Source organism: Rattus norvegicus, chromosome 17, assembly GCF_036323735.1.
Source record: "Rattus norvegicus strain BN/NHsdMcwi chromosome 17, GRCr8, whole genome shotgun sequence".
Taxonomy (NCBI): domain Eukaryota; kingdom Metazoa; phylum Chordata; class Mammalia; order Rodentia; family Muridae; genus Rattus; species Rattus norvegicus.
In genome coordinates this window covers 47,262,030-47,289,525 of record NC_086035.1, presented here as the reverse complement: position 1 = coordinate 47,289,525, position 27,496 = coordinate 47,262,030, and the positions used below count along the sequence as shown (strand labels likewise).

At 42.4% G+C, this 27,496-nt stretch overlaps 1 protein-coding gene and 1 pseudogene across 11 annotated transcripts in view; one reads left to right on the top strand and one right to left on the bottom strand.

Annotated features, from left to right (window-relative positions):
• The window catches only part of Zfp184 (zinc finger protein 184), a 37,110-nt gene extending 10,150 nt beyond the window's left edge, over positions 1-26,960 (top strand). For 9 of the 11 annotated variants that reach the window (XM_039096163.2, XM_063276444.1, XM_063276443.1 and 6 more), the window contains one exon: positions 3,547-5,617. In XM_039096163.2, the coding sequence (XP_038952091.1) occupies positions 3,547-5,468 (1,922 nt within the window). In that variant the 3' untranslated portion in view covers positions 5,469-5,617. Of the gene's footprint in view, positions 1-3,546; positions 5,618-9,413; positions 9,526-14,678; positions 14,836-24,066 lie in introns of those variants that run through there. The other 2 variants (XM_063276446.1, NM_001427199.1) reach the window with 2 other exon arrangements.
• Tufm-ps3 (Tu translation elongation factor, mitochondrial, pseudogene 3) lies at positions 2,028-3,325 on the bottom strand (annotated as a pseudogene).
• Positions 26,961-27,496: the final 536 nt, after the last annotated feature.

Sequence of the window (27,496 nt, the reverse complement as noted above, 5' to 3'; positions counted from 1 at the left end):
CTTCAAATTCTTAGATTTTTTTGTGTCTTGAACTTATTCTAGAGTTCAAAGTTCATGGATGATTTGATTATTCTCATTCATTTTCTTTCTCTTGATCTATGTCTGAATGTATTATTGACTCAACCTTGGCCTTTCTCTGAAATATATTACTTTTCTTGGTCTTATCTAGAAATAATACTTCCCACTGTACTTTTAAAAAAACATTTATTATTTATTTGTGTGTGTGTTTGTGTGTGTGTGTGTGTGTGTGTGTGTGTGTGTGAGAGAGAGAGAGAGAGAGAGAGAGAGAGAGAGAGAGAGAAACAGAGAGACAGAGAGTTTTGTCTACATGTGTGTTTCTTACCATACATAGGTACTGACACAGGTCAGAAGAGGGTATCACATCCCCTTGAACTAGAGTTTCAGGTGATTTTCAGCCACTATGTGGATGCTGGAACCAAAGCCAGGTCCTTTGCAAGAGCAGTAAGTGTTCTTAACCAAGCCACCTTTCCAGCCCCCAGTTGCCTCTTTTTTAGAGAGCCGTCCTTTCAGAGAAGTGATCTGTAATCCTGATGAGTGTTTGGTGTGTCACTGGTCTGCCTGCTTTTTGTGCAGCTTGGTTTTGAATACCCTCAATTATTTCTCTACATATTGGGTATAGGAATATGTTATCCATAGATTTTTTTGTATGTAGGAAAGTAGAGATTGCTTTTGGGAGAGAGGTGATAGTAGTCAACATATTCTCGAACTTTCTCTAATCCTTCACGTCCTTCATTCTTTGCCAGGTAATTCTCTTAGTCATTGAACAGAGAATATGACATTGTGTGGACATTGGTTATGGTTAATATCACTTTGCCTTCATATGATTCATATTTGTGGCTAGTCACTTCCAAACATCTTTTCTCTCTTTTTTTTTTTTTTTAACAGCGCACGTCTTTATAGCCCTCATGCCCTTACCCCTACAGTACACTCAGGAGATATTCATTATTGCCTTAATTTTACTTGTGTATTGGCTGGGTGCATGCATTTATATGAAGTCAGAGGACGACTCAATAGTCAATTCCCTCATTGCATGTGGGCCATAAGGATTGAACTCAGGCCCAGCAGTAGCAAACACCTTTGCCACCTAAGCCATTTCACCAGCCTCAGAGGATATTTTTTTATGATTATTTGCTGTATAAACCTATTTCTCTGGGTATTACTCCCATTGGTGTAAACATACCTCAGAAACACATGACCTTCTTCTCCCTGGAGAATTTCTGCTATTTATGAGGCTGCCTACACTGGCACATGCTATTCCATAATCTGTGGAGACATGGGCAGGAGATGATGGGCAGCTTGGGGTTTGCCATTCTGTTCATGATTACAGTGATTATGTCTAGACTCATAATGTGAGGTCTTTTCTTACCTTCCTGTTCCAGTAGGAAAGTGTTGTCTTCTATTCTATCACCCTTGAGGTTGTCTTCACCACTGCCCTTTTCATATGTACATTCCTATGGCTTCAACTATTGTCTTTCCTTGTAAGCTGGAATTTCATATTTTAGACATAAACATTCCGTTATGCTGCTTTTGGCATCTTCCACTCCTACACACCTATAGTTTAGCCCTTTGTTTCTTTTCCAAATTCTGAAATGATAGACTTGAATTTGCTATCATTTCTCCTCCTAATTTTTAGCAAAGATGGAATTTTTACTTCAGAGTTCTAGGCTAAACCTCTCCTATTTGTCCTGAATTTAAATCACCATTCTTAATTTTTTTCTGTGCTGTTTACTAACAAGGAATCTCAATTCAGACTTCATCCTTCAGTCAGTCCTTTTCTTTGTACCCTTAGTAGTCTCAGGGTTTTTGTTTAACCCATGGTTTATTTGCCTGCCTCACCTTGCAGGCCACTTCTTGTGAGAAGAAGTGTCCATTGTTGTATACTGCTTTGCTGCAGCTGAGTCCACAGGAGGAAATTATGACTTGGGGAGCCATAAGATCAAAAACGTGAGCAGAAGTTCAGTCCCTCTCCATTTGAGGTTCTTTTCTCCTTTGTCATGGCAGGTGTTTCAATAGTGAACAGTGCCAGTGACCATGTAGCCATCCTGCAAGGTGAAGCACCGGCCTTTCTCTAAGAACATGGGCTGCCACAAGCTTAGGCTAAGGTTCAGGTCCTCTCCAGGCATGGCAAGTTCTTTACCTGGATAACATGATAGGCCATGTGCCACGTCAGGGAGAACATGGTAGGCACAAAATAAGACACCCTCCTCCTTGCCTAGGATGTAAAGCTGGACATCCACCCTTTGGTGTGGTTGGATAGACTCTGGCTTAACCATGAGCAAACCATGCCTTGAAGCTTTCCATTTTTAACCTTATACCAGAGCACCCAGGTTATCCCCTGCCTAAGTCCTCTCCAGGAACTCAGGCATATATGTGGAAGGTCTCTGTCCCTCTCAGCACAGTGCTAATGTTCTTGCTATCTCCCAGCAGCTCACACTTCAAAATGCCATGCTCTAGTGTACCTGTCACCACTATGTTCCAGCCAGGAACAGAGTAAATGGACTACAGGTAGCACAAAGGGCTTCTTCAAGCCCTGCTGAGCACTGGGATGTAAGTAAGTGTCCACAGCATCCAGCAGCTTCTGTACTGACCTAGATCAGGATGCCACTGCTCAAGGGCACAGAGAGAAGAGCCTATAATGGCAGCAGTCTCCTCTCCTTCATAGCCAAACTAATTGAGCAGTTCCTGGATCTCCAGTTCTGCTAGTTCCCACCATATCTGAGTCCGGGATAGTATCTGCTCCAGGCTGTTTAGCCACTCTGCTCTAGTATCTGGAGCATGGAGCCAGCATCAGCTGCTACCACCTGAAAACAGCCACCCAGAAGGGCAGTGCTATGATAATGCTTTTAAAGTAATTTGCATGACTGGGGCAGTCCACGGGCACAGTGGCAAGCAGCAGTGCTGTTCTCCACATAGGCTGCATGGATGGTGATGCCTTAAACTCTCTCCTCTGGGACACTGTTTGTTTATGACCTCGTACTTCTTGAACTTAGCCCCACCTCCCTTGTCTAGAATTTTTGTGGACAGTGATAAGGGTAGTCTTTCCTCTGATTTCATGTTGTCAATACTACTCAAATTCACATGGGGTTTGTCATACACAAAGATCTTCAGGCCTTCAATGGCTACAGCCAACCTTATAGCAGTGGAGTCAAGCTGGTACAGAGACCTCTGAAGAAGGGTGTCACTTGTAATAGGGTTGGGGCTGCCATTGCCGTAGTACTACATCAGCCTTCAGGTGCTGAGAATAAGGATGTATAATAACGCATCCAGCTTACCTCTTAAATTTAACTATCACTTTAAATATCATTCTTATTTGTCCTTAGAGATCATCTATGAAACTGAAATAAGCATTCTCTTCCTAGTTCAGTTTATTCTCCTTAGCTTCTTCCTCTTTCTCCACAAATGTTTAACATTTGTTATATATTTGAGAATATATATTTGAGAATCTTCAAAGAATTAGATAATCTCCAACAAGGGCAGTTTTCTTTTTCTCTGTCCAGAAAATACTGGCATTTTATTTTCTTTCAGACTGGAAGATAAGACCTGAAAATAGTGTGTCACCCCTAGAACTTGACATTTCTGAAGAACATCTGTCCTCAGAGACAGTAGTAACCAACAGCAAAAGGGATGATGGGAGTTTAGAGAAGCTTCAAGCAAACCAACAGACGCTGCCAAGGGAAGTCAAAATAACTGAGAAAACAATGAGACCCTCTTATGAAAAAGATCTTGGTGTGAGCGCAGGCCTCCTAACACAAACAGATATAGCTGTAGATCAGACTTCCACTAACACAAGAGCCAAGCAGAGTTCACGCCCAGGTCAGAAAGAGAAGCTGTGTAAGTGCAATGAATGTGGGAAAGCTTTCACTTACTGCTCTGCTCTCATTCGACATCAGAGAACGCACACTGGGGAGAAACCCTATAAATGTAATGATTGCAACAAAGCTTTCAGCAGAAATGAAAACCTTATAAACCATCAGAGAATCCATACGGGAGACAAACCATACAAATGTGACCAGTGTGGAAAGGGTTTCATTGAGGGTCCATCTCTCACTCAGCATCAAAGAATTCACACTGGAGAAAAGCCCTATAAATGTGATGAATGTGGAAAAGCCTTTAGTCAGAGGACCCATCTTGTTCAGCATCAGAGAATTCACACTGGTGAAAAACCATATACTTGCAATGAGTGTGGGAAATCCTTCAGCCAGAGAGGTCACTTTATGGAGCACCAGAAGATTCATACAGGAGAGAAACCTTTCAAATGTGAGGAATGTGAAAAAACCTTCACCAGGAGTACACACCTCACTCAGCATCAAAAAATTCACACTGGAGAGAAAACCTACAAGTGTAATGAATGTGGGAAGGCCTTCAACGGCCCATCAACGTTTATCCGTCACCATATGATTCATACTGGAGAAAAGCCTTATGAGTGCAATGAATGTGGCAAAGCCTTCAGCCAGCACTCCAACCTGACTCAGCATCAAAAAACACACACTGGGGAAAAACCCTATGACTGTGCAGAATGTGGGAAAGCCTTTAGTTACTGGTCATCCCTTGCTCAGCATCTGAAAATTCATACAGGAGAGAAGCCCTACAAGTGCAGCGATTGCGGAAAGGCCTTCAGTTACTGCTCATCCCTTACTCAGCATCGGAGAATTCACACCCGAGAGAAGCCCTTTGAGTGCAGTGAGTGTGGAAAGGCTTTCAGTTATCTGTCAAACCTTAATCAGCATCAGAAAACTCACACCCAGGAGAAAGCCTATGAATGTAAGGAATGTGGGAAAGCCTTTATTCGGAGTTCCTCTCTTGCTAAGCATGAAAGAATTCATACTGGAGAGAAGCCTTATCAGTGTCTTGAATGTGGGAAAACCTTCAGCTATGGCTCTTCCCTTATTCAGCATAAGAAAATCCACACTGGTGAAAGACCTTACAAGTGTAATGAATGTGAGAGAGCCTTCAACCAGAAAATACACCTTACACAACACAAGAGAATTCATACAGGAGTAAAGCCGTATGCCTGTCCCAAGTGTGGCAAGACCTTTCGACACTGTTCATCTCTTGCTCAACATCAAAAAACTCACACAGAAGGAAAACACTACCAGTGTAACAAATGTGAAAAAACCTTTAGCCAGAAGTCCCATCTGACTCAGCATCAACAAGTTCATATGGGAGAGAAGCCCTATAAGTGCAATGACTGTGACAGATGCTTTACCCAGAGCACGCACCTGACTGAACATCAGAGTATTCACACTGGAGAGAAACCTTACAGCTCTAATGTGTGCCCACAGACTTTCAACCAGAACACATATCTCACTCAGCATCAGAAGATTCATTCAGGAGAGAAGAGTTTTGTGTGTGAGGACTGCGGAAAAGCCTTCCAGTATCGCTCTGCTCTCACCAAACACCAGAGATTGCACCCTGCCATGGCTGCTATAGGAACATCATTAACATAGTTGCCCTGTTCACTTTGGTTGTGCAGTAATGAATAAGAGTGGGATGAGGAACCCCTTAAAATATCTAAAACTTTATCATATGATGGGACAGAGAGCCCATTGGGCTGAGCTAATCCAAGTATGTTATTAAAACAGCATTGTGACCAGCTGCTTTAAGTTTCTTTTGTGAATGAGGTGAAACAAACGATTCAGAGATGACTTGAACAGTAGCTTGGAGTTTTATGCCATTTTGTATATTTATAATATATTCATAAATAGTTACACTATACAGCCACATTTTTGTCTTAGATCTACAATGTGTGTGGGTTTTTTTTTTGTTTTATTTTTTTTTTTTGCATGTTTTGCTAGTAGAAGAAATTTACTTCAGTAACTAGGAATTTGTTTTGCTCCTGTTCTAATGCACTTACATTATTCAGGTAATTGGTCCTTAATTAAAACTAATTTAAAATACAATCAAATTCACTTGCTGCTGACTATTAAAATTGGGTAGCAGGCTCATTGCTCTGCACCTGTGTTTCTAGCCTTTAGGCTGAGTAGGAGGGACTCTGAAGTAGATTGGACAGCACAATGCATCCTTATCTCAAAAATCAGCATCTCCTCTTCTAACTTTAAATTAATTTTTCTGAGAGTTACAACTAGAGACTCTGCTTTTACAGAGTGAACTGCTATTTAACCCAAGCTATACATAGTGTCGTGCTTGGGGCTGCAGTAACAAATATACTATGGTTTAAATAGCAGATCTGTAATTCTCACCGTTCCGGAGGTCACAGTCTGGAAAGGGCCCGTTTTCTGGCTGAGTCAGTTGTGTTATGGCCTTACATGGCAGAAAACAGAAAGAAAAAGGTTTTTTATAAAGTCCTGTTCTTGAGTGTTCTGTGCTTGAATCTTTCAGACCCTCATTCCTAATAGCACCATATTAGGGAGTAAGTTTTCAGTTTATGAATTTGAAAATCTTTTCAGTCCTAACAACTGAACAACAAAATTCTCTTGCCAAGGCTCTGCTTAAGACTCATTCCTGGGGCTGAAGGGATGGCTCAGTGGTTAAGAGCACTGACTGCTCTTCCTGAGTTCAGTTCCTAGCAACCACATGGTGGCTCACCACCATCTGTAATGGGACCCAATTCCCTCTTCTGGTATATCTGAAGAGAGCAGGCAACAGTGTACTCATATAAATAAAATAAATATATATTTAAAAAAAAAAAGACTCATTTAGTTGCCCAGGCATTGGCCCAGACGTCCGATTGTTTTTCTTCAAAAAAAAAATTTTTTTTTAACCAACATCTGTCTTCACCTTTTCATGATCTGTTATGTCGCCCTGGCTGTCCTAGAACTCATTTTCTAGACCAGGCTAGTCTTGAACTCAGATTATTTGCCTCCCTTAAGTGCTGGGATTAAAAGCATGTGCCACTACACTTAGCTGTTCAACTTCTAATTTGTACCTTAGAAAGAACAATTGACCTAGACGTCAGTACCCACTCCTTTAGTTAGTTGTTTCTCCCTTTGGCTGTTCACAGATTGTTCAGTCCACATGATGGAGCTTCTGAGGGTCATCCTGTTGATATAGATTCTCTTGAGCTCTGAGAGGGAGGTCGATTTGTTTTTTCACCAAAGGGAAAAACCAAGCCACAGCTTCTTTCACTTATTCTTGCTTTCCTTGTATCAGAATCAGATGACAGTGTTTTATACATTTTATGGAATGATCTACATTAGCCGTGCTTGTTTTCAGTGAGTGAATTCACTAAGTAAGCAAGCAAAAGGATGTATAAGGGACCAGGACTATTTCCTCTGTACTGTTCCAATTTTAGTCTATTTGTTGCCAAAGTGAAAAGTTTTTTAAAATTTACTTTTATGTTTGTGTATCTGTGTTAGTGAATGGCATATGTGTGTAGGTGCCCTAGAAGGCCAGAAAAGGGTCTGGAACAGGCAGCTATGCACTGCCCACAGTGGGTGCTGAACCCCTTCCCTGGACCATACTTTAGATGATTAGGTGAGGACATCCTCTGCTATGACCATTCACCAACCAGTCTTTGAGTTCCTTAAGAGCCCAGCTCAGGTTTTCAACTGGAAACCATCATGCTTTAGGCATTAGAAATCACAACTGTTAGCTGGGCAGTGGCTGTTACACATCTTTAATCCTAGCCCTTGGGAGGTAGAGGCCGGTAGATGACTGAGCTTGAGGCCAGGCTGGTCTACAGATTGTTTTTCTTTAGGATTTCTGGCTTTGCTATAAATGACATGGATGCCTCCTGGAGCAAATGAAGAAATGCTATTAAACACCACAAAATTATTGACCTTCCATCCTCTAGTCTATTAGTGCTAGAAGATGTTTAAGAAATCTGGCAGAACAAGTTAATGTTGAGGGAAAATTAGTGGAATTTTCCCTCTTTTAGACTGCTATTATGGGGCTGGAGAGATGGCTCAGTGGTTAAGAATATGTGTTGCTCTTCCAGAGGGTCCTAGTTTGGTTCTCAGTATCTACAAGGCTCACATCTATGTGTAACATCAGTTCCAGGGGTTCTAGTGCAGGAGAACACATAAAATAATCAAGCTGAATGTGGCTAAAGAAGTTTATCTTCTATAGGAATCTGATGTGGAAGGAGGACAGAAGGCGCAGGGGAACACGGGCTATCTCACAGTCTCTGGATCCTCTCTTGGACACATCCTCTCTCTCAGATAGGCTTCCAGAGGCCATGGAATTTCCAAAACAGGATTCATCCTTACCCCAGCCTCTAAGAAACATAGCTCTGAAAACAAGTCCATGGTGAAGGGATTCTAGAACTCTCTACTCCTGAGGATTTGACAGCCCTAGTGTTGGCCAAGAAATCAGTTGCTGTTGGTGAAGGAAGGTGTGTTTGGTGTCTCATTTTTATCTAGGCAGAGCTCAGCAAGGAACTGATAGCAAACCCAAGCAGTTTAATTGAAGAAAACACAACCTAATGGATGTGAAGCATGAACACCTAGCAGTTTTAGAAAACTTACCACACCTTAGCCTGAAAAAACAAGTTTAGTCCACATTCGTGACTTATTCGTAGATTTATCCTTGTAGTTCTGGAGTTTGGGTCTGAAATCTTATTTCTCTGGGCCAAAGTCCAAGTGCTGGCAAACTCTGAAAGACAATATTCCTTTCCTGTCCCTGTACTGGTTGCATTCCTTGGTTTGAGGCTGTATCCTTCAATTCAGCAGCCACTGACTCCTCTTCTGAGCATTGTCACCTTTCCTTCTGTCTCACTCTAATAGTGACATCAGATTTCATAGAAGGCCCACCGGGAGTATTTGTTTCATATTTTCATTGCAAGATCTTTGGTCACATCTACAAAATACTTGGTGTACAGAAGCTAATTATTCAGTTATAGGAATAGTGTAACCAAACCTCTTAGGGATAAAATTGTCATCCCTTGTCTCTGTGCCCTTGTTAAAGTAGTTCAGAACATGTCTCTCAAGCAAGCTACTCTAGTGGGTTGACGATTTTGAGTTAGAGGTCATGCCAACATAACTTAAAAGCAGAAGAAATTCCCTCATTAAAGGTCACCTTCTTTGAAATCATTTTTTTCAGGAAGCACTTTTGCTTGAGCACATTCTCACTGTTTAACACTCTGTTTTAGGCTTTTATGGCTGTGAAGAGATACCATGACAGCTCTTAAAAAGGACAACATTGGAGCTTATTTACAGTTTAGAGGTTTGGTACATTATCATGGGAAGCATGGCAGCACACAGGCAGAGAGGGTGCTAGAAAAAGCTGAGAGTTTATCTTTGCATTGCCAGGCAGCAGGAAGTGAACTGAGACACCATTCCTCCAGCAAGGCCATATGTCCACACTCGCTATGGATCTATTGGGGCCATTTTTATTCAAACCATGGCACTTTTCAACACAATACGTATGTGTTCAGTGAGGTTTCTACAAATCTTCATTTTCTCATTTCTACAAATCTTTATTTTCTCGTGTAGACTCCTGCGCCCGCCAGTGGGGACCCAGTTATTTGTGGGGGTCGAGGGGGACCCATACCTGCGGGAGAATGGGCGAGAAAGAGGAGCAAGACCAAGCGGTGTCCTTGTCAAGGTCTGTTTATTGAGAGGAATGTACAGCATTTAAAGCTCTGAAGCAGGAATTGAAGCAGGAACTGAAGCTTAGGGCGGGGGGGGGGGGGGGGGTACTGGGAAGTGCCCAAGGACATAAGGTGAATCACTAAACTGCAAGATATACTCCTTAGACAAAGAGGCAACAGTCTTCCAGGGACATGTTCCTTTTTTGAAAAGGTTAAGTCCTTCTCAGGAATCTGCTCAGGGCAGGGTGCCTAGTCCGGCAGTCCGGTCCTGGTCCCCAACATCTCCACCTTTCCTTAACTATCAGTGGGAGGAAGGTCTATCTATATGGTGTGCATCCACAACCAGCACCTGGTCGGTGAAGTCCCATGTCTTAGTCTACACCGGTTGCCCCCACGTCTGGCACTCTCACTTAGGTTTCATTATTTCCGCCAGGGTGGAAGTAGTGGTCTAAGATAGATCAGACATGCCTCACAGAGTGCCCAGCTTGGCCATGGCGAGCCACTCTTGCAGTTAGGACTGCACCCCAATGGCTAGGAACAATCTTTTTTTTTTTTTTTTTTTTGTTCTTTTTTTCGGAGCTGGGGACCGAACCCAGGGCCTTGTGCTTCCTAGGTAAGCGCTCTACCACTGAGCTAAATCCCCAGCCCCCGGCTAGGAACAATCTTATGCTAACACACCGTTAGCATAAGATAATGGGTAGAAGAGTGGTGAGCAGGGGAGAGGTAGAAAACCAGTTTTTATACCAGGCTTCACTCTTTTCCCTTTCTCTTTGTCTCTTTTGTAGACTTTCTCTAGCTTTTTGTAGTCTGTTTTCTACTAATCCTGTCTTATCAGCATAAAAGCAACACTCCTCCTTGAGGGCCTCACAGAGCCCTCCCTGTTGGAAAAAGAGAAGATCTAATCCCCTTCTATTTTGTAGAACAACCTCAGCCAAGGAAGTGACTGAATCTTTAAGATAGGTTATTCCTTGTTGAAGCTCACTGATGTCCCTGTCTATGGTGGCACTGAGCTGATGATAACTCTGTTGGGAGGTAATCAGGGAGACAACCCCAGTTCCTGTCCCCACAGCTGACAGGCCTAGGAGTACTGCAGGAGTCACGGCAGTGATGGGTTCTCTGTACGTGTGGAGGTGCCTCTTTCCCAGAACTGCAGGAACTCAAGATTGGGCCAGGGAACTCGTGCAGCGGTGGTGGAGTTGGCAGACACCACATCTCTGGTGCCATTAAGAATCACCCAGGTATAGTTGAAGATCTGGTGAGGAGATGTAGCAAGGGCAGACGTGATGATGCTTCCAGGGATCCAGATGAAGGGGAACATGGTCAGCATGATCTGTAATTAAGCATAGTTAGACTTTTCCTCAGGGTTGTCCCCTGGGTAGGTTAAAGGCCTTAACAAGGCGCTCGGGTAGCCAACAGGCACCCCTAGTCTTTGAATCATAAATGCAGGCTGATCCACGTCCCTAAATGAGGACTGGATCAGGGCCATACCATTGGGATGTTAATGGGTCCTTCCATAGGACTGGTGCATAGTCATAAGGATTATGGGGGTGCCACAGGCAGTCTGCTGCAGTTTTTCAATCCTTGTCCATGACAAGGTAGTTAAGGACAAAGAGTGCATGATTTATTAAATTTTTGTGATTACCGAGGAGGGGGAATAATATTCCCCCATTTGACTGTAGTTTATGGATCATATTTTTAAGGGTTTGGTGAGCTCTTTCAACTATACCCTGTCCCTGAGGATTATAAGGAATGCCTGTGACATGTTTAATTCCGAGTTGGAAACAAAAGTCTTTAAAATTAGAACTAGTATATCCAGGTCCATTATCTGTTTTAACAATCTTAGGTTGAGGTAAAACTGTGAGGCAAGCCAGAACATGACTTATAACATGTTTGGTGGGTCCCCTGTCTGCAGGGATGTATAGATAAAGCTGCTAAGGGTATCAATGGTGACATGAATATATTTTAATTTACCAAAGGAGGGAAGATGGGTGACATCCATTTGCCAGAGCTCTCCAGGAACCAGCCCATGGGAGTTGACCCCTAAGTGGGGGTCAGGCAGTAGGGTCACGCAGCCTTTGCAATTACGTACTATTTGGCGAGCCTGTTCATGGGTGATCTTATATTTAATCCTAAGGATTTGTGCATTAAGGTGATATAAGTCATGTGCTTTTTGGGCAAGTGTAAGGGGTGTAGAGAAGGCCCCCTGGGCCAAGGCCATGAGTGGGTAAGGTGATCAATGGCATCATTATTATCAGCCAAGGGCCAGGCAATTTGGTACATACTCAGATGTGTCCCACAAAGAAGGGGCAAGAATGCCTCTGAATATACTTTTGTAAGGTGGCAAACAGGGGGGCAGCATTGGTGTTCGGCTGAATATAGGGCACTGTTTCTAACAGTGGGATAGAAAAGGCAAGATATCAGCTATCTGTATATAGGTTAAAGGGTTCATCAGTCAGCACACGAAATACTGCGAGAATAGCTTGAAGCTCTACCAGCTGAGCGGAATCTAAAGGAGTAGAGAACTGTTGTATTTGACCATCAATGGAAAATGCGGCTTGTCCATTAGAGGAGCCGTCTGTAGAGACAAGGTGAACTCCCAACATAGGGCAATCACGTATTACCTTTGGAAAGACTACTGGGACTGTAATTTTGTGAAAAAACTGTATCAACTTACCTGAGGGGTAATGATTATCTATCTTACCCTGAAAGGCAATGCAGCTAATTGTCCATTCGTCTACCTGTTGTCTACCTGTTGACTGAGCCAAGAGACCTGGGAGGGGCTATAGGGTAATATTAAAGCATCGGATCCCTTCCAAAGAGCTTATGGGACTGTTCTCTTCCAAGACGTATGATTTGTGCCACCAGCAAGGGATAGGTGCGAAGGACCCTAGTTGAGGAGGCAGATGAATGTATCCAGTAAAGAGGATATTGCTGCCAAAAAACTGCTGTTGGGGAAAAGGGGGTAGGAAGGACATCATTGGAAAATGTCGAGAATACCAGTGAAAAATCACAAGGAGGAGCTTCCTGTTTCTCAAGATTATTTAACTTTATGGTCTGCTAGTTCCTGGGAGAAGCTTCCTGCTTCTCAAGATTGTTCTCTAAGATTTTAATCTAACTTTATGGTCAGCTAGTTCCTGGGAGAGAGTTGTCGAACCGGCTGATGTAAATTACCCATTCTATTGTCCTAGGAGAAGCTTCCTGGAACATACAATTCTGGGGCCTAACCTGTTTCTTCTGCTCTAAACTTTGTGTCTAGGGGGGCAACTTTAAAACTTTTACCTTTCATCCCCCACATCTTCTAGTGGCTAGTTCTAATCATAGAACTAAATTAAAACATGATATTGCTGACATAATATCAAAACCTGAATAGCACTTACTCTTTCTCTAATGAAGGTAACTAGCTTATTTAACACACATGGACTTATAATCAGAAACAGAAGCAAAATTAAGAAGGGTCCCATAAGGGAAGATATCAGAATAGTCATCCAAGGAGATCTACTAAACCAGCTCTCGAATCATCCCTGATGGTCTCTGTCTCTCTGTCTTTTGTCTAACCTTTTTTTTAAGTTTACTCATGGAGTCTTTAATTACTCCTGAATAGTCTACATAAAAGCAACATTCTTCTTTTAGTGTAGCACGCAGACCTCCTTCTTTAAGGAATATCAGGTCTAATCTTCTCTTATTCTGAAGGACTACCTCTGAGAGGGAGGTTAGGGATTTTTGGAGGTCAGCTAAAAAGCCTTTTTTACTCTTTCTATATCTAAGTCAATGGCAGTTCTGAATTCTCCATAAGCCTTGTGTTGCAGGGCAACAGCAGATGTCCTTGTAGCTGCCCTTGCAGCACCTAGACTCAGTCTTAAGATAGCCCTAAGTAATTCTCAACTCTCTTTTGTGTCTTACTAAGTCTTTAGCATCAGGATTCCAATCTGGACACTATCTGAACCTACACACAAAGGTCATGACTGCCTTTTAGAACTTCTAAACTTATACAGGTTGTGATCCCTGAGGCACAGTCCCAAAAAGTGTTAGGAGTACTAACATATGCAATGTTACATCATTTTGCAATAGAAATGAAGCCTATCCCCACACCTATCCCGGTGGAACCCAGGGCAAACCTGAAATTCTTGTTTTTAAAGCACACTCCTCAAGTGAGCATATAGATTTCCTCTAACAGCTATTAACAAGCATCTCAAGTGGGATGGTGAGAAAACAATAAGAGAGCCCATAAGATAGAGGTCCGCTGAAAAGGACAAAAGCATTCAGTCACACAGAAAGACAATCCAAAGATTAACAGAGGAAAAAAAAAAAAAACAAACTAAACAAAAGTGAGCACAAAAACAAAAAACAAGTGGCCTCTGCAAGGTTGCCACAAAACCGAACTGATTCAGATGGGAGCTTCCATGAGCTCACCAAAGACAGATGAAGGGGAATGGATTCCACATCACTCCTCCTTCCCAACCAGAATCTTCCCATTGTCAAAGTCACAAGTAACACAAAACAAAGACCTAAGACACACAAAGACCACTCTGGAAATACAGACGGCCAGGAAGGCAGGTCTTTTCACCAATACAAGAGAATCACCGAATCCTCACCAGCACCCAGACCAGAATATCCTAGGCGTCCCTGGGGTCCCTTCTCACCTCCTGGGATGTCTCCCAGGGCAGCGCAGTCAGTGAGCCCCTGGCACATCTACCGCTCTGTCAGAGCCTCCTGGGTCCCCTGCAATGTTTCACCCCACTTGTCAGACCCTTCTGAGTCTCTTGCAGGGTTTGACCCCCGCTAAGCCCTGCTGATGCATGTGGAAGCCTTTTGTTCCTAACAAAGGAGCAGTCTGGCCTGGTACCTGTTTGTTCCTGCCTTTTGTCTTCTCGGTCTTTGTCTTTAAGATTTAGGCTGGCCTTCCTGGATATTTCCTTCCTGGATATTTCCCTAGTTTATTCAGGTCACGTAGTCGGTCTTTTGTTACCGAAGTCTCGAGCCAGGGTTTCCCACTGTGCTTCCCAGATATTTTCTACCTGGTGTACTTGGGGTATATATTTTGGTAAATAAAGTTACAGGAGGCCCTTCCTCTTCTGGCTTGACACAAATAACCTGTGTGTGTGTGTGTGTGTGTGTGTGTGTGTGTGTGTGTGTGTGTGTGTGTGTGTGTGTTTCTTTAATCCCACAGGCTTTCGCCTGATTCTCGGTACCGTGTCGGTGCAGGCGCCGACAACTGGAGGTTCCACCGAGATTTGAACTTTGAATCCAGCGATCCAAGATCGGGAAGACAAGGTCTCCTGATGGGACGTCCCGGGAAGCTGGCGCAGAAGCAGGGATGTATTGGGGTAAGATGGGCTAGAAAAGGCCTCGATGATTTGGGCTAGTGTGAGTAAAACTTGTAATAAGAAAGGGACAAGGTAATGGTAAAGTGTTTTTGTGTATGCGTTCTTTTAGAGTTATGTTTTAGTCTTTGGACCCCGACTAGAGATAGTTTGCACCCTAGACATGAGAGAGAATGAATGGGCTTGGGAAAAAACAGTCCTCCCGGACTCTCCGCAGATGCTTTGGAGAAAGAGAAAAACTTTGTAGAGCTCTCCTAGGAACAGATGGAAGGCAGGAGACGTCCTGCCTCTCTGCTGGCTCCTATTGGAGAAATGCTTATTTCTGGTTCTGGGTTCCATAGGTAGGATATCTGGGTCCCTTCGGTGGGACACCATCTAGTTTTTTCTTTCTATGTCTATTGTCTGTCCTTGGTGCACCAAGCTGTCCATGTCTGTCAGTTTATGTCTGTGGTTTTTGTTTCTCGTTGCTTAAATGTTTTATGTTTCATGTTCAAAAGAAAAAATGGTAAAAATTTTATCTGCCAGTCGTTTACACCTTGACTTGGTTTTAACTTGTTTCAAGAAGGGAACAATGAATAAAAAGCAGTTTCAATCGGCCTTTGGAGCCCTGCACCTGTAGCTAGGAGCCTAGGTCAGCTGGAGAAGCTGCCCGGGGGTGAGCGTCTGCATGAGTTGATCTTAAAGGCACCAGTAGCTCCTCAGCTTCTATGGTAAGGGATCTGATGGCTGTTTCTCTTAGAAAAATCCCTGACTTATTACTAGACTTAGCAGGTGACAAGGTGCTTCTCTTAAAATCACAGCTAGAAAAGTAAAAATGGTGTTTGGTCTAAATATTAAATATATGTGTAGCCACTTCAATTTTGTTTCTGATTGGTTTTAAATGTATAAATATGCTCTACATGCCTTGGTTATGGACTATTGGCTTTTAAGTTATTGGATATGGTTAAAAAAAGAGGGGGGTGTAACATTGGTAACAGAAAGTTGGCTTAAAACTGTAATTTGGATGAAGTCATTCTAGACAACATGTGGCATGAGCCAACCTAGGGAAACAGATGTAAATTGAGATAATATTTTTATGGAATTCTTTTTTTTTTTTTTTTCGGAGCTGGGGACCGAACCCAGGGCCTTCTGCTTGCTAGGCAAGCGCTCTACCACTGAGCTAAATCCCCAACCCTTGGAATTCTTATTCTAGAAACCAGGCTTCTAAAAGACTTTAGGGCAATGTCTCTTTGTTGAGGTATTGGAGACCGCACCATCGTGCGTTCATATGTAGGAATTGGCAGTCAAACTTTGTAGCATGAAGGACAGACTCGGTGTTTTGGAGACTGGATTTTGGAGACTAGGTTGTTGGAGGTTGAGTTTTGCTTTCCAAAGTTGTGGTTTGCCCTGAAGTTACTGTATTTTGATGCTAAATTCTACTGCCCCAAGGACAGCTGCCTAGTCACGTACTCAGAACTCAGGTGACTTCCCAAAGTTGTGGTTGTGCTCTGGTGTTACAAAGAGAACTTAAGGATTGTGATTAAGGATTGCCAGTGTTACATTGACTAACTCAAACTTATTTGTAATTGAGAAAAAATCAAACAGGTAGAGATTGTTACAGGATTTACAAAGGATTGATGAGGTTTTTAGAACTTATGAGAGCATTACAGCCTGTTTGTTTACTCCAACTGCCATTTCAAGATAGATTTAGAGGATTGATTTTATACAATTTGTTTACGTCCCGGCGATTGTGAGGAGTTTTCATTTCGTGAGTTTGCTTATAATTTTAGAGAGCCCATGAAGTGATATCATTAAAAAATTTTACAAAAGAATGGCTAATAGCCTTATATTATGTAACTTTGTCACTTCTTCAATGTAAGAAGTTAGAACTTTGAATCTTCCAGTGTATATGGAAATTTTTACTACAAACCTTTACTCTCACAATGAGCTTTAATATTTGGGGAGTAACTGTTGCTCCAGAAAAGATTCAATATTCCTTTTTAATATTTGAAACTAATTTTAAGCTTCTAAGGATATGTTAATTGCCTAAATACCTCACCTTACCAGAGGACTTAAGCCTTTGTTATCCTCATTGGAGATAAAGCTTTTGTCTATTAGTATAGAATTGTAGGCTAGAGTCATGGAAGTATTTTAAAAAGAAACCTGGTGAAACATACCTTATTCCAAACAGCAATTAAATTGGTTATTATAAAATACTGATATTTGGCCTATCACATATACAAATTTTTCAGGCAAAATTGATAATTTTACTCTTTGCATGCTTTTGTATTTCCTGCAAATTTGTGCATGCAACCCATAGAAAATGTGCTTACTGTATTTATAGGTGGTTCATCTAATGAAAATGCTACATATGATTGGACCACTAGTTTATTCTCTAGAGTTTCCCCTTGTTCAGCACAGATTATTGAATTATGTGCTGTAGATGCTGTTTTCTAAATGTTAAAAAATCAAGCTTTCAATTCATATACTGATAGCCAATGTGTGGCTTATGGTTTACAATTGATTAAAAAGTTTTCCTTTTTTTTTTTTTTTTTTTTTTTTTTATTAACTTGAGTATTTCTTATATACATTTCGAGTGTTATTCCCTTTCCCGGTTTCCGGGCAAACATCCCCCTCCCCCCTCCCCTTCCTTATGGGTGTTCCCCTCCCAACCCTCCCCCCATTGCCGCCCTCCCCCCATAGACTAGTTCACTGGGGGTTCAGTCTTAGCAGGACCCAGGGCTTCCCCTTCCACTGGTGCTCTTACTAGGATATTCATTGCTACCTATGGGGTCAGAGTCCAGGGTCAGTCCATGTATAATCTTTAGGTAGTGGCTTAGTCCCTGGAAGCTCTGGTTGATTGGCATTGTTGTACTTTTGGGGTCTCGAGCCCCTTCAAGCTCTTCCAGTTCTTTCTCTGATTCCTTCAATAGGGGACCTATTCTCAGTTCAGTGGTTTGCTGCTGGCATTCGCCTCTGTATTTGCTGTATTCTGGCTGTGTCTCTCAGGAGCGATCTACATCCGGCTCCTGTCGGTCTGCACTTCTTTGCTTCATCCATCTTGTCTAATTGGGTGGCTGTATATGTATGGGCCAAATGTGGGGCAGGCTCTGAATGGGTGTTCCTTCAGTCTCTGTTTTAATCTTTGCCTCTCCCTTCCCTGCCAAGGGTATTCTTTTTCCTCATTTAAAGAAGGAGTGAAGCATTCACATTTTGATCATCTGTCTTGAGTTTCGTTTGTTCTAGGGATCTAGGGTAATTCAAGCATTTGGGCTAATAGCCACTTATCAATGAGTGCATACCGTGTATGTCTTTCTGTGATTGGGTTAGCTCACTCAGGATGATATTTTCCAGTTCCAACCATTTGCCTACGAATTTCATAAACTCGTTGTTTTTGATAGCTGAGTAATATTCCATTGTGTAGATGTACCACATTTTCTGTCCATTCCTCTGTTGAAGGGCATCTGGGTTCTTTCCATTTTCTGGCTATTATAAATAAGGCTGCGATGAACATAGTGGAGCACGTGTCTCTTTTATATGTTGAGGCATCTTTTGGGTATATGCCCAAGAGAGGTATAGCTGGATCCTCAGGCAGTTCAATGTCCAATTTTCTGAGGAACCTCCAGACTGATTTCCAGAATGGTTGTACCAGTCTGCAATCCCACCAACAATGGAGGAGTGTTCCTCTTTCTCCGCATCCTCGCCAGCATCTGCTGTCACCTGAGTTTTTGATCTTAGCCATTCTGACTGGTGTGAGGTGAAATCTCAGGGTTGTTTTGATTTGCATTTCCCTTATGACTAAAGATGTTGAACATTTCTTTAGGTGTTTCTCAGCCATTCGGCATTCCTCAGCTGTGAATTCTTTGTTTAGCTCTGAACCCCATTTTTTAATAGGGTTATTTGTTTCCCTGCGGTCTAACTTCTTGAGTTCTTTGTATATTTTGGATATAAGGCCTCTATCTGTTGTAGGATTGGTAAAGATCTTTTCCCAATCTGTTGGTTGCCGTTTTGTCCTAACCACAGTGTCCTTTGCCTTACAGAAGCTTTGCAGTTTTATGAGATCCCATTTGTCGATTCTTGATCTTAGAGCATAAGCCATTGGTGTTTTGTTCAGGAAATTTTTTCCAGTGTCCATGTGTTCCAGATGCTTCCCTAGTTTTTCTTCTATTAGTTTGAGTGTGTCTGGTTTGATGTGGAGGTCCTTGATCCACTTGGACTTAAGCTTTGTACAGGGTGATAAGCATGGATCGATCTGCATTCTTCTACATGTTGCCCTCCAGTTGAACCAGCGCCATTTGCTGAAAATGCTATCTTTTTTCCATTGGATGGTTTTGGCTCCTTTGTCAAAAATCAAGTGACCATAGGTGTGTGGGTTCATTTCTGGGTCTTCAATTCTATTCCATTGGTCTATCTGTCTGTCTCTGTACCAATACCATGCAGTTTTTATCACTATTGCTCTGTAATACTGCTTGAGTTCAGGGATAGTGATTCCCCCTGAAGTCCTTTTATTGTTGAGGATAGCTTTAGCTATCCTGGGTTTTTTGTTATTCCAGATGAATTTGCAAATTGTTCTGTCTAACTCTTTGAAGAATTGGATTGGTATTTTGATGGGGATTGCATTGAATCTGTAGATTGCTTTTGGTAAAATGGCCATTTTTACTATATTAATCCTGCCAATCCATGAGCATGGGAGATCTTTCCATCTTCTGAGGTCTTCTTCAATTTCTTTCCTCAGTGTCTTGAAGTTCTTATTGTACAGATCTTTTACTTGCTTGGTTAAAGTCACACCGAGGTACTTTATATTATTTGGGTCTATTATGAAGGGTGTCGTTTCCCTAATTTCTTTCTCGGCTTGTTTCTCTTTTGTATAGAGGAAGGCAACTGATTTATTTGAGTTAATTTTATACCCAGCCACTTTGCTGAAGTTGTTTATCAGCTTTAGTAGTTCTCTGGTGGAACTTTTGGGATCACTTAAATATACTATCATGTCATCTGCAAATAGTGATATTTTGACCTCTTCTTTTCCGATCTGTATCCCTTTGATCTCCTTTTGTTGTCTGATTGCTCTGGCTAGAACTTCAAGAACTATATTGAATAAGTAGGGAGAGAGTGGGCAGCCTTGTCTAGTCCCTGATTTTAGTGGGATTGCTTCAAGTTTCTCTCCATTTAGTTTAATGTTAGCAACTGGTTTGCTGTATATGGCTTTTACTATGTTCAGGTATGGGCCTTGAATTCCTATTCTTTCCAGGACTTTTATCATGAAGGGGTGTTGAATTTTGTCAAATGCTTTCTCAGCATCTAATGAAATGATCATGTGGTTCTGTTCTTTCAGTTTGTTTATATAATGGATCACGTTGATGGTTTTGCGTATATTAAACCATCCCTGCATGCCTGGGATGAAGCCTACTTGATCATGGTGGATGATTGTTTTGATGTGCTCTTGAATTCGGTTTGCCAGAATTTTATTGAGTATTTTTGCGTCGATATTCATAAGGGAAATTGGTCTGAAGTTCTCTTTCTTTGTTGTGTCTTTGTTTGGTTTAGGTATAAGAGTAATTGTGGCTTCGTAGAAGGTATTCGGTAGTGATCCATCTGTTTCAATTTTGTGGAATAGTTTGGATAATATTGGTATGAGGTCTTCTATGAAGGGCTGATAGAATTCTGCACTAAACCTGTCTGGACCTGGGCTCTTTTTGGTTGGGAGACCTTTAATGACTGCTTCTATTTCCTTAGGAGTTATGGGGTTGTTTAACTGATTTATCTGTTCCTGATTTAACTTCGGTACCTGGTATCTGTCTAGGAAATTGTCCATTTCCTGAAGATTTTCAAGTTTTGTTGAATATAGGTTTTTATAGTAAGATCTGATGATTTTTTGAATTTCCTCTGAATCTGTTGTTATGTCTCCCTTTTCATTTCTGATTTTGTTAATTTGCATGCACTCTCTGTGTCCTCTTGTTAGTCTGGCTAAGGGTTTATCTATCTTGTTGATTTTCTCAAAGAACCAACTTTTGGTTCTGTTGATTCTTTCTATGGTCCTTTTTGTTTCTACTTGGTTGATTTCAGCTCTGAGTTTGATTATTTCCTGCCTTCTACTCCTCCTGGGTGTATTTGCTTCTTTTTGTTCTAGAGCTTTTAGGTGTGCTGTCAAGCTGCTGACATATATCTCTCCTGTTTCTTTCTGCAGGCACTCAGAGCTATGACTTTTCCTCTTAGCCCAGCTTTCATTGTGCCCCATAAGTTTGGGTATGTTGTATCTTCATTTTCATTAAATTCTAAAAAGTTTTTAATTTCTTTCTTTATTTCTTCCTTGACCAGGTTATCATTGAGTAGAGCATTGTTCAATTTCCAAGTATATGTGGGCATTCTTCCTTGATTGTTATTGAAGACCAGTTTTAGGCTGTCGTGGTCCGATAGCACGCATGGGATTATTTCTATCTTTCTGTACCTGTTGAGGCCCGTTTTTTGACCAATTATATGGTCAATTTTGGAGAAAGTACCATGAGGAGCTGAGAAGAAGGTATATCCTTTTGCTTTAGGATAGAATGTTCTATAAATATCCGTTAAGTCCATTTGGCTCATGACTTCTCTTAGTCTGTCGACAGCACTGTTTAATTTCTGTTTCCATGATCTGTCCATTGATGAGAGTGGGGTGTTGAAATCTTCCACTATTATTGTGTGAGGTGCAATGTGTGTTTTGAGCTTTAGTAAGGTTTCTTTTACGTATGTAGGTGCCCTTGTATTTGGGGCATAGATATTTAGGATTGAGAGTTCATCTTGGTGGATTTTTCCTTTGATGAATATGAAGTGTCCTTCCTTATCTTTTTTGATGACTTTTAGTTGGAAATTGATTTTATTTGATATTAGAATGGCTACTCCAGCTTGCTTCTTCTGACCATTTGCTTGGAAAGTTGTTTTCCAGCCTTTCACTCTGAGGTAGTGTCTGTCTTTGTCTCTGAGGTGTGTTTCCTGTAGGCAGCAGAATGCAGGGTCCTCGTTGCCTATCCAGTTTGTTAATCTATGTCTTTTTATTGGGGAGTTGAGGCCATTGATATTGAGAGATATTAAGGAATAGTGATTATTGTTTCCCTTTATATTCATATTTGGATGTGAGGTTATGTTTGTGTGCTTTCATTCTCTTTGTTTTGTTGCCAAGACGATTAGTTTCTTGCTTCTTCTAGGGTATAGCTTGCCTCCTTATGTTGGGCTTTACCATTTATTATCCTTTGTAGTGCTGGATTTGTAGAAAGATATTGTGTAAATTTGGTTTTGTCATGGAATATCTTGGTTTCTCCATCAATGTTAATTGAGAGTTTTGCTGGATACAGTAACCTGGGCTGGCATTTGTGTTCTCTTAGGGTCTGTATGACATCAGTCCAGGATCTGCTGGCCTTCATAGTTTCTGGCGAGAAGTCTGGTGTGATTCTGATAGGTCTCCCTTTATATGTTACTTGACCTTTTTCCCTTACTGCTTTTAATATTCTTTCTTTATTTTGTGCGTTTGGTGTTTTGACAATTATGTGACGGGAGGTGTTTCTTTTCTGGTCCAATCTATTTGGAGTTCTGTAGGCTTCTTGTATGTCTATGGGTATCTCTTTTTTTAGGTTAGGGAAGTTTTCTTCAATGATTTTGTTGAAGATATTTACTGGTCCTTTGAGCTGGGAGTCTTCACTCTCTTCTATACCTATTATCCTTAGGTTTGATCTTCTCATTGAGTCCTGGATTTCCTGTATGTTTTGGACCAGTAGCTTTTTCCGCTTTACATTATCTTTGACAGTTGAGTCAATGATTTCTATGGAATCTTCTGCTCCTGAGATTCTCTCTTCCATCTCTTGTATTCTGTTGGTGAAGCTTGTATCTACAGCTCCTTGTCTCTTCTTTTGGTTTTCTATATCTAGGGTTGTTTCCATGTGTTCTTTCTTGATTGCTTCTATTTCTTTTTTAATTCCTTCAACTGTTTGATTGTGTTTTCCTGGAATTCTTTCAGGGATTTTTGCGATTCCTCTCTGTAGGCTTCTACTTGTTTATTAATGTTTTTTTGTGTTTCCCTAAGTGTGTTCATGTCTTTCTTGAAGTCCTCCAGCATCATGATCAAATATGATTTTGAAACTAGATCTTGCTTTTCTGGTGTGTTTGGATATTCCATGTTTGTTTTGGTGGGAGAATTGGGCTCCGATGATGGCATGTAGTCTTGGTTTCTGTTGCTTGGGTTCCTGCGCTTGCCTCTCGCCATCAGATTATCTCTAGTGTTACTTTGTTCTGCTATTTCTGACAGTGGCTAGACTGTCCTATAAGCCTGTGTGTCAGGAGTGCTGTAGACCTGTTTTCCTCTCTTTCAGTCAGTTATGGGGACAGTGTGTTCTGCTTTCGGGCGTGTAGTTTTTCCTCTCTACAGGTCTTCAGCTGTTCCTGTGGGCCTGTGTCTTGAGTTCACCAGGCAGCTTTCTTGCAGCAGAAAATTTGGTCTTACCTGTGGTCCCGAGGCTCAGGTTCGCTCGTGGGGTGCTGCCCAGGGGCTCTCTGCAGCGGCAGCAACCAGGAAGACCTGTGCCGCCCCTTCCGGGAGCTTCAGTGCACCAGGGTTCCAGATGGTCTTTGGCTTTTTCCTCTGGCGTCCAAGATGTGTGTGCAGGAAGCAGTCTCTTCTGGTTTCCCAGGCTTGTCTGCCTCTCTGAAGGTTTAGCTCTCCCTCCCACGGGATTTGGGTGCAGAGAACTGTTTATCCAGTCTGTTTCTTTCAGGTTCCGGGGGTGTCTGAGGCAGGTGTCCTGCCGCTCCTGGGCCCTCCCCCACGGGAGCCCAGAGGCCTTATACAGTTTCCTCTTGGGCCAGGGATGTGGGCAGGGGTGAGCAGTGTTGGTGGTCTCTTCCGCTCTGCAGCCTCAGGAGTGCCCACCTGACCAGGCGGTTAGGTCTCTCTCTCACCGGGTCTGGGAGCAGAGAGCTGCTGCGGGCCGGGATCCGAGGGTGTGGGACTTCCGGTCTTTTTTTTTTTTTTTTTGATACTACTAATGAAAGGAGAATTATACAAATTCTAGGTTTAGAAATATAAAATTAAAAGAGTAAGCCCCAAAAGCCACAAACTCAGGGCTAAGCCCTGCTGAGGCCATAAAGATAAAGAAAAGGAATGCAAAAACCAGCTCAGGCTATCGAGGACTGACCCATAAACCATCCAAAGACATCCCCCCGGCTTACTCAGAGTCATACTTTAACCAGATGTCCTCCAGACCCTGATAAGCCCCTACTTGTGCTTTTCAGCCATTGTGTCCTGCAGAGAGCACTCCAGGAAACCGGGCAGCCCAAGCCTAACCAGAGGTGTTTCAAATACAGATGCTTCATCAATTTTGACAAACTTTTAAAAATAATGAGGACCTGAAGACCCTACCCTTCTCCTGATTTAGTAGCTCTGTTCCAGGAACCAGGGGGCCATAAAACCTTCTGGCGTCCCCTTATCTCCTGGAGCCATAAAACAATCTTGTAACTTGTGGTACATTCCCCTTTGACATCCCCCATCCCCTGGTGCTCACAGCCTCTGCCTTTAAATACTCTTTTTCCCAGCCTCTCGGGGCCGACACCTCTGTCTCCTGCGCGGGATACGTGTCGGCCCGGAGATCTCTGTAATAGGTCTCCGTAATAAACCTCGCCTTTGCTTATTACATCCAAAATGGTCTCTCTGTGTCTGGGTTCCGCGATTTCCCAAGACTTGAGTAAGGGTCTCTCTGCGTGGGATCTTTCACTAACCCTCAAATTTTACAATTACTTAATGCTTTATCGGAGGCAAGTTTTCTACATGAAATCAGTGAGTCATGATTTCAGTGTGAATTGTCTGACAACTCACTGTCCTTTCAGTGCTCTGGCTCAGACAACTAAACAAAACCATAGACCCAGCTCTTTGATGGGGCTGGAGAGATGGCTCAGTGGTTAAGAGCACTGACTGCTCTTCCAGAGGTCCTGAGTTCAATTCCCAGCAACCACATGGTGGCTCACAACCATCTGTATGGGATCCGATGCCCTCTTCTGGGGTGTCTGAAGACAGTAACAGTGACATATATAAAAAATAAATAAATCTTGAAAATGGTAATGGAGTTGATAGCACACCCTCATGAAAAGAGGAAGACTCCATTTGCTTACTCTCAACTCCCAGCCTTGCCCTGCCAGCTCAGGGATTTCTAGTAAGGCTGAATCTGGACAATATTTACAAGATTTGGCATTTCTAATTAATGCTTCTGTTTAGATAAATAAAGTTTGTGAGGTGCTGGAGAGATGGCTTAGTGGTTAAGAGCACTAAGTACTGTTCTTTTATAGGCCATTTAAGAACTCAAACTGGATTGCCTGGATCCCTTAGCAAGAGAGGACAATGATACCAGGCAGATTATAGGCCTTACATAGGAACAATTAGTCAAAAAATCTCATTCTTTATATCACCAAAACAATAATGCTGGAGACAATAATTTGGTATACAAGTCAATTTATAAATACAAGTGCTCAGTGTCCTCAATTTAATCCTTGAGGACTTATCTTAATAAATAATATCTTAACAATATCTTAATAAATAAAAAGGGGGAGTTATATCCCTGTATGCTATACAATTATTTAATAATACTCCTTTTATTTCCAATTTTAAAATTTGCATGCCAAGGAACACTCTGAGTGTTTATGGCACCCTACAACTAGGCATACTTCTGCCTAGGTGAAATAGAAAGATTCACGTATTGGCATGATCCTGTTCAGATATTTTATATGGGGAAGAGAGAATGTTTGTGTTTTTCCTACAGGATGCTACAGGAGTATGCCAGCTGCCAGAGGTGGTTGGTGAGACTTGCTGATCCTGATTACATGAAGATTCAGCTCTCCTGGTTCGGGTCCCTGGAGTCATTCCTCTGCCCTTAGAGGAAGATGGAGGATTCCCCCTCATCTTTTGTCATCACAGAGATTTTGGCGTTGCTGCAGTCAGTGTTACCACTGCGTGTGTCCCATCCCACTGTGGCCTAGACTCAGACCTTCTGTGCACTGCTGCTTGCTGTCGAAGACTGGACTCCAGCCGTTACCCTTGACCCCCTTATTCCCCTGGCGACTCTTGCTGCCTTAACTGGTGTTGTCATTTTAGTCTGTAGCTTCACAGGAATGCCATCTGTGTGAAGCTGCTGTGGACTGGGGAACTCTGCCCTGGTTGTGCGGATCTCAGACAAGGTTCCATTGCCTGCCAGTTGTTCCAGAGAAGAATGGCCGCTCCTGAACTGTCCTGAGAAAGACTTTGGCATTTTCGCTGCTATTGTAGCAGCCATTACTGCTGCAGCCATTGTGTCTGCAGTGTCTGGAGTTACCCTCCCCCAATCTATTGTTTGGCAAGCACAGTGGGTGAACTTTCTGGAGTAGTTGCTAAATTTTATTACAGGAGCCGCTTGAAGGCCCTAGGTGTTATGGCCCTCCGAGTTTGGCCCTAGGGCCCTTGTGCTTCTTATCACATGCACAAACAACACTTCCAGTCCTGGGCAACAACTAAGCAGGTGTTGTTCTCCTTGATAGGAGACGAACCTTCTGCCCAAATTGGGTTCAGCCTTTATGATAGCTGACAACGATAGCTGACAACGGACAATTCTTTGGGACCAGGCTTTGCCTAAGGCAGGACATTCTGAGGCTGGCAGAATATATTCCAATGACGGGAAAGAAGCTTGTTATCTCAAAGCGACCTAAGACAGGCTACTGCTTGATATTAATATAGGGGGACTTGCTTAATAAAAAAAATACAATAGGGGGACTTGTCAGAGCCTCCTGGGTCCCCTGCAATGTTTCACCCCACTTGTCAGACCCTTCTGGGTCTCTTGCAGGGTTTGACCCCCGCTAAGCCCTGCTGATGCATGTGGAAGCCTTTTGTTCCTAACAAAGGAGCAGTCTGGCCTGGTACACACACCTGGGTGATGGTCAATTTGTTCCTGCCTTTTGTCTTCTCGGTCTTTGTCTTTAAGATTTAGGCTGGCCTTCCTGGATATTTCCCTAGTTTATTCAGGTCGCGTAGTCGGTCTTTTGTTACCGAAGTCTCGAGCCAGGGTTTCCCACTGTGCTTTCCAGATATTTTCTACCTGGTGTACTTGGGGTATATATTTTGGTAAATAAAGTTACAGGAGGCCCTTCCTCTTCTGGCTTGACACGAATAACCTGTGTGTGTGTGTGTGTGTGTGTGTGTGTGTGTGTGTGTGTGTGTGTGTGTGTGTTTCTTTAATCCCACAGGCTTTCGCCTGATTCTTGGTACCGTGTCGGTGCAGGCACTGACACCGCTCACATTCACGTCTCTCCTGAGACATGAGCCTCCCTCTCAGCCTGAGATGGGAGCAACTGCAAAACCAGAACTCCAGAACTCTCGAGCAAATACAGACCCAGAGTAGTAAATAAAGACCCAGAGTTTAGCCGGCACAAAACATAAAGACACAAAAGCACAGACGCTATCTCCTGAATCGGAACCGCCTCAGATCCTTTTTCTTACAATAAGTCATTTCAACACTTTTCAACCTTGTCCCAACTATAGGAGCTAATTTCTGGTCCTTCAATAATAAAACCAAGGACAAGTTTCTGACAAAAAGACGAAAAAATTTAACGAGATCCTTTTTCTTAATTCTTACTCCCCTTTCCCTGAGAGAAGCCTTAAGGTCTTTGATAAAGACCGCTTCCTTAGACATTTTTTGCCCATTCT